The 12,397-nt window shown below is 43.0% G+C and overlaps 1 protein-coding gene across 1 annotated transcript in view; it reads right to left on the minus strand.

The window, feature by feature from the left end:
* Positions 1 to 12,397, minus strand: part of eea1 (early endosome antigen 1) — a 33,702-nt gene extending 21,305 nt beyond the window's left edge. The window contains exons 1-11 of the mRNA XM_079501833.1: positions 12,253 to 12,397; positions 9,367 to 9,447; positions 9,055 to 9,167; positions 8,835 to 8,889; positions 8,519 to 8,584; positions 8,257 to 8,287; positions 8,066 to 8,170; positions 7,392 to 7,513; positions 6,713 to 6,868; positions 2,894 to 3,010; positions 760 to 1,098 (exon numbers count right to left, since the gene is read on the minus strand). Coding sequence (XP_079357959.1) covers positions 760 to 1,098; positions 2,894 to 3,010; positions 6,713 to 6,868; positions 7,392 to 7,513; positions 8,066 to 8,170; positions 8,257 to 8,287; positions 8,519 to 8,584; positions 8,835 to 8,889; positions 9,055 to 9,167; positions 9,367 to 9,447; positions 12,253 to 12,276 — 1,209 coding nt within the window. The 5' untranslated portion in view covers positions 12,277 to 12,397. The remainder of the gene's footprint in view (positions 1 to 759; positions 1,099 to 2,893; positions 3,011 to 6,712; positions 6,869 to 7,391; positions 7,514 to 8,065; positions 8,171 to 8,256; positions 8,288 to 8,518; positions 8,585 to 8,834; positions 8,890 to 9,054; positions 9,168 to 9,366; positions 9,448 to 12,252) is intronic.

Consider the following 12,397-nt stretch of genomic DNA (forward strand, 5'->3'; position numbering starts at 1 on the left):
CCACTTGGTTCTTTGTACCTTCTACCAGAGTACAAACTCTTCATTTAAAACATGGGTAACATCACCGACAATGTTTTGAGCCTGTCTTAGTGTAGCCTGCTCATACATAGACTGCAGAGAGGGGAGTTGTCTTACCCCTATGATCTTCCCTGCAGTCAGGGGAGAATGCCAGACAGGGGAGAACGCCATCAGACTTCACATGGGCATGGACAAAAGCATGAAATGTCCCTTTCATTTCTCAGCCGAGTAGTTTTTGAGGGCCTATACACAGGTTTAATGTTTGTCTTTAGTTCAATGTTTGTTTTGTAATTGCCATTTACAATGAAGGGAAAATTTACTTCATAATGTAACTCATTACGTCATATTGTCTCTTTATTGTTAATGGCGTTTAATGTTTGTGTTGGCACCGTTTGTTTTACAGAACCTAATCAACATGAGTTAGACTTTTATTACTGTTATTTTCACTCTGAGAGTATACAAAATAATGTAGCCAAAGGGTCCATTTTGCTTATCAAAAATCAATTACGTATATTTTTTGCATTGGTTCGTTGATGTATAAAAATATACATTTAAACACCTGTGCTTCTCGATTGTTTGGTTAATTGTAAAAAAGTAAACACTAATCGATCATTTATTTTTTATTTTAATATAAACCCATCTCCAACCTTGCATTAAACAGTGAACAGCTATAGTTAGTACTACATCCAATTAAGTGCTTTAGTCAAATACATCATGTATATTATTTAATTTGAGGTGTACCTGACTGATCTCGCTCTGCTGCTGGGCTCCTTGGCTCTGCTTATCCTCTCTTTGCTGCTGCAGCTGTTTCCTCTCTGCCTTCAGTTCCCCATGCTTCACCTCAAGTTCTGTGACCTCCCTCTTCAGTTTCGCCACATCCTCGGCCCTCTCTCCGAGGTCCTCCCGCGCCCTCTGCAGGGAGGCCTCGGCCCCTGCGGCCCTGGCCTGCAGCTCCTGTATCTCCATCTCCCTCTGATGCAGACTTGCTTGCACTTCCTTCTTGGCAGTCAGCTCCAGCCCCAGGCGCTCCTCTAATTCGTGGTGTTCCTTCTCCTCGCGGGATAGCTTTTCTGACAGGCTCTGTGAAAAAGGCATGAGCACGAGATAGCGTCAAGTTAGGATGATGGCATGTGAAAATCATATAGAAATGGCTGCAAGTTATTCTTCTTTCCACTGTCTGATGTCGTCTTGATAATGTCTACGGTACGAATCCTGGAAATGGTTAATAGATTCAGCACAACGTTCAAAGTGCTCAGGTGGCTCAGTCAAATAAGCACCAATGTTCTGAGTCTGAGATCAGCTCAACACCTGTGTTGCACATCAGCCCTCCTCTCTCTTTTCATCGTCCAATCTAGAACCCAAGCAAAATGTGATAGGAGCTGCAAGAGAGTGAAAGCACCCTATGTCACAGTTTGTCACACACACAATCGTCTTCAGTAAAAAATAAAAACTCTTTAAGAACACATTTCAAAATAGAGTGAAGTGACATTGCTAATGTGACTTTGCTAATGACAGATTTTACGACAAGGCACTTGGAATACCAGGGTTATGTATACATTGCATGGCCCCTCCATACAGTAAATTTGCCAGCTGGGTGATGAAGTACAAAATGCTGTTAATGGTGCTTCGCTCTGCTAAGTAGGGAGTGTCACGGTAAACCTGCTTTGCCCAAAGTCACATAGCAGCTGGCTCTCATTTATGACCATCCCACAATCCCTCTCTCTGGAGGCTTTGTGCTGTTATGTCCAGCCCTCTCCTCCTCATGCCCTTGCTCACCGTCTAGCTCTCCCCATGTCGCCGCCACGTTGTTCTGCTCGGTTATTCATCTCTAATCCTGTCTTTGGGATTCAACGAAACCCCCGTTGGCTGTTCACCTGGCTGTTCTTAGAAATGATCCTCTATGTGGTTCCCTTATCTCCTCTTTATCCTCCTTAGCCTTCTCCCCTTTCCGGTCTCGTCTCTATTCATCCAGTGATGAGGGACGTGGATCAAGTCTCAGGGCACACTGTTGGGGGGTATCAGGTCCATAAATCCCTCTCTTCTCATCCAGACACCTACTTGGCTTAGAGCACAGTGTGACATGGACACACGCCTGCCACGAGAGGACTTCATCTCTAGCTGGCAGTCCACACAGCAAACTGTCAATTCGCGCTGTAGTTTATTGGTGCAGTTACCTGTGATCATATTTCATCCCAAGTGACACCGGCTGCACGGCAGAGATCCCCACTCCTGCTGGGTTTAATTATAGACGCGCGTGTGATTTTTGTCAACATATCAGCGTTGCCAACACAAACTCATGCAGCCTGATGACAGGGGGCGCATTGTGATGGAACGATGCAGAGCGAAGGAGGATGGTTTATAGAAAGGAGGCTGCCATGTTCCGCAGTTTACGCATTTAGACCCGAGGCCTTCGCAGTTTTATGAAAGACACCTAAAACCTGAGGTCTTTCTGACGTTCACACATTCCCCACTCCAGAGATAAAATAAGACTGCCGCAGCAGCCAGTCTTAAAGGGAAAGTAACGTGGCCTTGGCAGCCGGTCTAAATGGGTTAAGCGCAGCTGGTGACGCTCGTTAAGCGGTGTAAATTTAAATTACACCGCCTAGCTTTTGTTGTTGGCAGGCAGATGCCTTGGTAGGCATGTTGTCAGTTACAATGTGTGCTCACCCCTGTAAACCTGTCAAATGACTGAAATATCTGTGCATAACTGTTTAGTAGTGCACAGTCAAATCTTCAACGTTGATTTATCCATTTCCAACTGTGAGCGTGTACAAATTGCCCCAACTGGACCATGCTTTCCATGGTTACATTTGATCAGAGTTAAATTATCAGTCGGGATTTTACTGTGTATCTGTGTGTGGACTGTGCGCACTACCTGGCTTTGTTGTGTCAAGTTGTTCAGGTTGCTCTGTAGTTGGTGGATCTGCTGTGTATAGACGGCTGCTTCTTGGGGACCCTTCTCCAGCTCAGCCTTCAGTTGGGATATGGTCATCTGTTAACAGCAACAATACAGGTGATTCAGAAGGGTAAATGGTCAAAAAATTAAACTGCACAATTACGCACTAGGACTATGGCATCACTAATAAGATGTAAAAACAATCCAAACATGTATTACCGCCTGCCTGTAAACCTGCAGCTCTCTTGCACGACACCATTGTAGTTAAAAGTATAAAATGTGGCTTATGTGGTATCCGTTTAGTCGATTATACAAATAAAACTATTCAAAGTTGTTTGCGCCAATTCACTCAATTTATCAAAAAAGGTTATCGATATAATAATAATCTCTAAGAAAATAATCAATAGATGCAGCCCTATGTTCAAGTCTGGGGCCAACGTGAAACAAGAAGTTTTACCTCCAGTTTACGAATCTTCGAGAACGAGCAAGTGCGGAAGAGGGAAAGGTGCAGAGTGGATGAGAGGGGGGGGGGGGGGGCGGGGAGAAAGAGACAGGTACACAGGTGAATCACAACAAAAGAGGCCAGACAGACACTGCTACACAGAGCAAGATGCTGATTGGTTCATTTGATTATTATCCAAAAACCAGAACCAAATATGCACATCATCTTGCTATGTCAGCATTAAGCAGGGGAGGAGGGTTGTGTCCACATTGTGGAGACTGGTGTGTCTTCATTATGTAAACAGTCAGTGATGTATAAAGCCCTATTCATAGTCCAGATTTAAGTGAAGAGGTGCTTCACCAGAACGGTGGTTTTGGTGAAGGTGCTCAAAGTCCATCACCGTGCTCATATCTCCAACACTTCCTCAAATTTGTCCATTGTTTTCCCTCTGCTTACTCTCTACTGCCTATCTGCCTCTATTCTATTACTTTCTGGTCCTTTTCCGTTTCTTTCCTATTCTATTTATATCGCTGATGCTGTCTCTAAAATTAATTTGTTTGTTCTCTCTTTGTTTTTACGTCTGTTTTTTTACCAAGCAAATAAAAGCCAGGCAGTGCTGTCCTGTGTCGTCCTGGCCGTGACGTGTTTGTGCGCAACTGTGCATGTGGCAAAATATGAACGGGGAGGCGGGGGGAGCTACTCGCGTTGTGCTGGCTATACTGCGAGTCTGCGAACCCCGCCTCCCCAAGTCCCCGTTCCTCATCCCCAGACACACACAAACAAACACGTCACAGCCAGGAGGACAGTGCTATGCTCCGTGGTGTTTTGGGAGAAGTTGCAACTATTATAAAGTATAACTATAGCCAGCACAACATTAGCCTGGCTAATAAGCCAGACTAATATCACACAACACTGTCGCGGTATATCAGTCTGGGCTGGCTCCACTTGGATTTCATTTCCCGGGGAACATTTTCTCTTCGACGCAATTGGTCAGAGCTACTGTCAGTCAAAGGTCTCAAGCATTGAACGTCACTGTACCAAAGCCCGCCTATATTGCATACCGTGTCCCGATTGGTCCGACCTGTTCTCTGCTGTAGGAAAGAGGCGTGCTACTGAGCCTCGCCAGACCGTAATCCGCTGGTAGGCAACTTTTTTTTGCCAACGGCTGATTCGGTCTGGTTTATTAACCAGGCTAGCACAACATAGCTTCTAGACCAATCACATTGCCCGGAGCGAGTCTCGGTGACCACCGAAAGTGGTGAGTAAAAACAGAGAGAAGAGCTGGGGAGAGCGGTGGTTAGCTCTTCACCGCGGCTCAGTGACGCCATGTTGTAGTTTTCGGTGATAGCGGTGGTCACCTCATCACCGAAAACTGGACTATGAATAGGCCTTAAGGCTACAGCTTACTTTTGTAAGTTGTAAGAACAAAATGATATAATTGCAGAGAAAATAAACAAACATTAAGTTCCTTATGGTCCCTCCAAGCTTTTCCAACAGATGACACCAATGTGAACATTGTGTATGACTGAATCAATCAATCAATCCACAATCTGGCAGCAACGTACCATGGAAAGTTTTGAATAAAGGTTGTCTGAGGAGCATAGGAGTTACAAACCTCTATAATCCCTCTCTGAGGGACTACAAACAACCAGATGGCAATTCATTAATAGAGAGAGATAGCACACACATTGTGTTTGTCGCCAGAAATGGTGAAACCTCAGAAACAAATAAGTCAAAGTGCCTTGGCGAAGTTGGCGGTGGTATAAAATAATCAGAGTGGCGATCCAGAAGCAAAATGACCATTGCAGCACTGTACACAGTGGTCTAACATTCAGTACTGAATGCCAAGGTTAGGTATAAAATAATTCTGACTGCAGAGAGCCTGGTCAGTATTGTTAATTATCTCTTAATGCTGTTAAGGAATTAAAAGCCAGTCAGTATGGCCCGACAGCTGGCATAGCCGTCTGGGCACCTAGGCTCAGTAGGCTGGCAAGTGGCAATCCAGCCTGACAGGGTGTCACAGGTTCGAGTCCCGATCCCGACAACCTTTGCTGTGTGTCGTGTGTCGTTTCCCCCGTCCCCCCCCATCTCTCTCTACTGTACACCTATCAATAAAGGCATAAAAAGCCCCAAAAGATATCTTTAAAAAATAAAATAAAAAGGCCAGTCAGTATGAGCCACAAAAATGGACGCCTGCAGCTTCTTGGGGTGTTGGAATGTGATATTCTCCTGACGTGGGATGAGATGGAGGGATGGTGCAGGAAAAGAAATTTAGAGCCTGGAGCTGATGGATGGAACCGTACAAATTATCACGCCTATTTCCTCCAAAAGTCTTCAGGCCAGGTATCAATAATGCAGGAAATAGGATAGAATTATGCAGGGCAGACATGTCAGAATTGGAAACTAGGCCTCAAGATTAAAAAAATAAATAATCTTATCTATTTTATTATAATTTGAAACTTGAGGTCTTTTTTGCAGGTGAGTCAATGTAGAATGTGGGACCTAAGTAAATAATTCAGCACAGAAGGGTAAAGAACCTAAAGTATACACATTCTATATATCAGTATGCTATAATTGTACAGACATTTGGCATGTATAAATCTAAGTTTGTCTGTGTGTTTGCCTTTATACAAATATGAGGATTACACACACACACACACACACACACACACACACACACACACACACACACACACACACACACACACACACACACACACACACACACACACACACACACACACACACACACACACACACACACACACCTCTGCACTGTTGATTCCGATGCGGTTTTATCAACATTACTCAAGTGAAATGCGTTGGTTTTATAGACGGCAACATTGGGCTAATATAGCTACCAATATGTATGACACAGGGACTCAAGGAATAAAGGTTATATATTTGATCATCTATTCTGATCATCTATCGATACAGTCGACAGACAGACAGAGTCAGTGAGCACAGCTGTCCTGTGCTCTCATTAGCTATAATACAGGCCTTCTCGGTGTGCGGTCGCAACCTAGTTCATACTGTAGGATGTCCAGTCGGCGAAAAATGGTCCCCGACAGCATAATCGGAGAAAATATCGTGCAGTGTGTACGAGTCATTAGTCCGATATTCGGGAACAATGGTCGGACTACCGCTCAAACGTTCACTGCTCCAGTGCTTGCGGTTATGGTTAGGTTAGGGATAGAGGTAGGTTGTCGGTCTAATGACCGTCAGACCAAAACACGTGTCGGAACTTAGTACTGCACCAGTTCTGGTGTCGTTCTGGGGAAAGTATTAGAAGAGCCATTATTAAACACAAACAACAGCGTAAAGGGCAGAGCCAGCATCTCCATGGTTCCCCTCACCTCTGAGGTAGTGTAATTACTCTGCAGCTCCTCATAGTGGTGTCTGAGGCGCTCCGACTCTTCCTCCTTCTCACGTGTTGTGCAGTCCATCAGTGTCTGCACTTGCACCAGCTCCTTCTGCAGAACCTCCACGTCCTCCACTCCCGGCCGCTGCAGCTAGGGGGCAGTGCAAAGACATTCCGTTTTGGTTAACATCAGGGGTAAAGATGAAGGGAAAGAGGCCCCTTATGAAAGCATATTAGAAGGGTTAACGCTCCTTGGCCACAAGCCACCAACCAATTTTGCTAAACTAGTTCAACCAAGAAGCATTAGGCCTGTATCAGAGACGGCCGGGTATCATGGTGAAAAAGTGTGTACAAAACTTGTCTAAATCATAGTGCTCAGTCTGTACAGACTACTTTATAATTCACTTCATTCAAATTCTTTGGAAGAAGTTCTGTTACACAGGTTTCCATAACAACAGTGAAAGGTTCACTTGGGGGGTGGGAGGCTATTCTCCAGAAAGCAGCTGAAAGCCAAACTGATTTCATGGTTTCAGTTCATGGATTCAGTTCAGTGTGTCTCATTCAAACTGGAAAGCACATTATTGAGAAATATGTCAAATAACAAACAACAAAGTACTGTATGTGCGAAGCCTAGTAAGAATAAACTAAAATTGCAAACTGAGTGTGCATTGTACCAGTTCTGTGTGAAGTCTCTCATTGCCCTGTTTTGCCGTCTGCAACTCTTGGGTCAGTTTGGTCAACCTCTGGTCAGCGGCCTCCCGTAGGCTCTTCTCCTCATCATAGCGTGACTTAATGTCTGTTGGGTTCGACCACACATTCAGGCCTTATTAATAACATCCCGATCAAACAACCAAAGCAGCTTTAATACCAAGAAATCGAATCAAAAAGGAAATTTACCCATCCGTATTTAAAAGAGAACAGCAATATAAAAGTGTTATCACAGTACAACATTCAAAATTCAAACGTAAGTGGAAAAATCACACCCGTGTGAAGTAAGGGTAAGTAATAAGGGTTGGTAAACCCTTATCATCTTACATCATCGTGATATCATAACACAACATAATATGCCGATTTGCTCAGTGACAGACAAAACAAACATTAAACTCCTTTCATTGTTAATGGCATTTAATGTTTGTGTTAGTGACAAAACAAACATTAAACTCTGTCCATTGTCAATGGCGCTTTTAATGTTTGTCTAGACAAGACAAACATTAAACCATATGAGGGGCTAGCGCCCTCAAAAACAACTGATACAAGACATATTATGTGCAACACAAATCTGGGTTGAGTAATTTACAAAAGCAGCACAGAGACCCCCGGTCTCCTGGCTTGCTTGCCCCAACCTTACCCACAATCTCTGTGGCCAGCTGGGCAGCCTTTTGCTCATACAGGTCTTTCATCTGTTTGATGTTGAATTTCTCAGTCTCCGCCTCATTCAGTTTCTTCTCTAGGACTGACGAGAAATGAGCACTGCAGCTTTAGTAACTGAAGATCATGATGGAATCTTATTTTTTAAATGTACTTTTCTACTCTGCTCACCTAAATCCTCTGTGCCCGTCTGTCCGTCTCCCTAAGAATTCAAAGGAGTGAAAGAGAGAGAGACACATTGACATGTACAGTATCATCCGTACTGGTGACAGAAGAAACAAGATTGGCATCCATAAATCACATCTTAAATAAACTGTAGTTTCATATTCTGCAACTCCTTCCACATTTGTAAATCATGGCAGTTTTTCTCAGGCATTTCTCAGAAGAGTGACTGTGATTACTTTATAGTTGTTTAGCAACTTAAATGAATTACTTGCTTCAGTTGTCCTTGCACTTTGTCTAACTCTTTCTTTAGCTCTCCAGAAAACCATTTTTCTTCCTAAAATAGGGAAGAGACACATACACATATACTGTATATTACAAACACATGCACACACAAAATGCATTGTAGACTGGTTTTTAAATAAACACAGTTTGTGGATCACACAGGACCACAATTGAAACAAGCCCTCAGAGCTTTTGTGTCATCCTTTGTCATTATTTGCACCGTTGTAAAATCGTACCACTGTACTATTTGCAAACGGTTAATAAAGTATTCAACCAATCTGTCCATAAATTCATGATCATACCTTGAGTGAGACATGCAAGTCCTGAACTTCTTGCCTCAACATTATGAGGTCTCCCCTACAACAAGGAGACACATTTGCAAGTTAAAGGAATATACTCGATTACACAAGACAGCACGAGTGCACAGAGAGATCTTACTATGGTGCTGACTGAGATAAATAATCAATCAATAATAACAATACACTTGATAAACAATGAGTATGTTAAACGTGAGTTTTTTACCGACTGGGGCCCACATTGGTGGGCATATCGCCTGTGTCATGGAACAACTCGTAATGTTTGAACAACTCCTCAGCAGAGTTGTGAGACTTCATGCACTGAGGACAGATGAAGCCCTGCATACAGAATAACAATCATTAGGACCAAGCATTACATGTTTTACTTTGTCAGGATATCCCATATTTACGTAAGCAGACAGCTTCAAAAGACTATTGCCATAATTTAGCGACGCAAAGAAAAAAACAAATGTGCGGTAGCAATTCAAGTTAGAACGATGCTACAAGCTTTCACCCAGAGAACTAATTGTCCAGTTACCTCAGAGGTCTGGTCATTGTTGAGGTCTGCACTGGGCGGCTGGTCTGACTCTGAATTCTGAGTCCCTGCTTTCCCAGGAGTCTAGAGGACATAGAGAAGATAAACAAAGGATTAGTCTGGGGAGTGAAAGACTTTGGAACAAATTACTTAAATGTATCAACTAGATTGGACTTTTTTGGCCAAATTTAATATCTTGGCCAAAGAGGTGAAGAGGTCGCACACACACCAAGAATCAATCGGTGTTAAGTCTTGTCAGTGTTAAGACTTTTTTTTAAGAGACTCACAAGAAAGTTTTCTATATCTTGGCCAAAGCACATCACACGTGAACCTTGAAAAGTTCATATGAATTCCACTTCCACATTAGTCTGACTTTGCCCTCTGGATACAAATTGAAACTGTTTGTTTGTGATGTTAGGGAGCTAGGAATTAGGGATAGACAAACATTAAAGCAAGTCTTCAACAATCACATTCCTGCCATGGGGATGTAATAAAGTCTTGGTTCCTATTTCTCAAACATAAACAAACATCTACCGAAGAGGAATGTCGTATTCTCCCATTGAAACCATGTTCTCTCTCTCTCTCATAACATAATGTATTATTAAAAACGCAGCTCCAATGTGAAGTACTTCAAACTATTGCTAATCCAACCTTTGATACCAGATAATTAAACAAATTGTTTTTTTTTGTGTGGAGATCATCCGCACAAAGTGTAGGGCTATAGAGCGTCGCAGTCCCGCCCCGACGAGTTTCAAATAAATTTTTCCTATAGACGTTTCAGAAAGTATTTATTTAAAGACCTGTAAGCCTTGGACAAAGCCAACTCGAATGGACAACTCATGACAATAAACACATTTGTTTTGGCCGAACAAAAAATTATAAAGAAGAAAAAAAAACACTTTTTTTGTTGTTTTTCTACTAATTATTTGTTCGGTCCAAAATGTTTTGTTTATTGTCATGATTTGTCACCATCCGAGTTGGCTTTGTCCGAGGCTTACAGGTCTTTAAATAAATACTTTCTGAAACGTCTATGGGAAAAATGAATGGGAAATTATCTTCCGGGCCACTCGTCGTCATGAAAGGGGTTAGACTGATGAAAATATCCAATCATCAAAATATTTGATGTCTCTGACTGCTGATGCCTGACATCTCATTAATGAATCATTAGGTCAGCATTTTGTGTGGTAAGAGGTTAGGGAAGTAAGTAATCCGTATCTGTTTGGCCTACACGTACTTTGAGCAATGTCATCTGAGGACAATGTAAAGTAGGGAATCACCGCCCATTAGAAGAGAGGCCTTCACTTCACGAAACACACTTTGACCCTGCCTGCACTCAAAAGAATAATACTACACTGGCTGTTTGTAGTCCTGTCCTAAGTGTCCTACAGAGAAGGCTGTTCCATTAGGAATTATCGTGTAAAAGACCTCAGTCTCTCACTCCAAGCTACAGTTTCTACAAGACAGCCAAGTCTTGTAAGCTGTGTTATCAAAAGACACTTTGTGGAGCAGCTCTCATAGTCATTACAATGAATAGGGCGAGTTGTATACATTTGTGTGGCCTCGCCTACCCATCACTGATACAATATCCTGGCTGTGGTTTCTAATCTAAACTCAAGGGAGAGTCATCTTCCAGTTCTTGTACAAGATCCATTATAAAGTAACATTATTTTAGTCATTTGCTAGCAGTAGCTGGGCTGCTTGGTTCTGGGAGAAGTCATGTGAGCAGGACACTCAAAATAACAGCTGCTATAAAAGCAATGGTTAATAATTAATCTGAACTAACATAACATCATAAAGGCCGCGGTGGGGCAGCGGTGGCCGAACGGTTTGCGGAGCGGTCTTGATACCGGAAGGTCGCCAGTTCGAATCCCCGGACCGGCACGTTAAAATTACCACCGTGCCCTTGAGCAAGGCATTGAACCCCTACCATGAAATGTTCTATGAGCAGGGTGTGGCTGTAAACAAGCATCTCGAGCTTAGTCCACTTCCCTGAGTAAACAAAGAACTTTGCTTTGCCTATTGAAACAATCAAGCCCACAATGGGCTTGTATTCGAGCTGGCATTATTTCATTATTATTATTTTTAAACTCTAGTCTAGATGTTTCATGCCCAAAACAGGGATGCCTGGGTGAAAAGGTTAACACAGTATAGTTTAAAGCCAGGGTTAAAACCACCAACAACCAACCTGTAGTCCGTTTATGTATTTATTTATTTATTAAAGCCTTGGGTAGTCCTTATATCTACAATGGATAAATAAGTGACGTCACAATCGGAAGACCTGGGCGCTTTTATTATTATTATTTATTTTTCTCCAGCTGGGATTAAGGAGAAGTCATTAACAATATGCATACGTCAATTAACTTTTAACAGCACGGTTCAAACACTTCCGCTACTTGTTGTGACGAGTGACGTGACGTCACTGACAAATCCTTGGTAAACGTATTCTAGCCTGTATGGCTAACGTTAATGTCAACGTTAGCAAGCGAACATGGCAATGAATTACACACAACCACACTGTAAAATACAAACATTATAACCACATAGGCTGGCCAATAAAATACATGTATTTGTTCATTAACTGGTAGTTATTAATAACAGCAGCGGTGGCAGGCAAGGGGAAGCACCCTCATCCATGTCAGTCATTGCTAGCTAACATCACATAGCTCTGGGGTCGCAGTAAAGGAGCACTCGATACGTCGTCATCGATCAGACAACGTGGTGGAGCTTTTCTTTTGACACACAAACACTACGGGTGGAAAAGTCGCAGCCGTGCCACGCCGCGTGACAAAACGTGCGCCCCGAGTCAGACTAGTACGGTAGGCCCCTTTTCGCATGGAAAGCGAGTTGGTTTCATAAACAAACTGCCCCTTTCATCCAAGAAAGACTCACCATCTGGAGGATCCGTCTGAGCATGGTGCTGGCTGTGTGTCTGTGTCACCACGAAAATAATCTCAATGTCCCAGAGGTAAAGTTTCTGTCGCTGAATAACCGAACACCTGACCAGCTCAGGCAGACAGCAGAGCAGCGGCGAATG

This window comes from Electrona antarctica, assembly GCF_951216825.1.
Source record: "Electrona antarctica genome assembly, chromosome: 5".
NCBI lineage: Eukaryota > Metazoa > Chordata > Actinopteri > Myctophiformes > Myctophidae > Electrona > Electrona antarctica.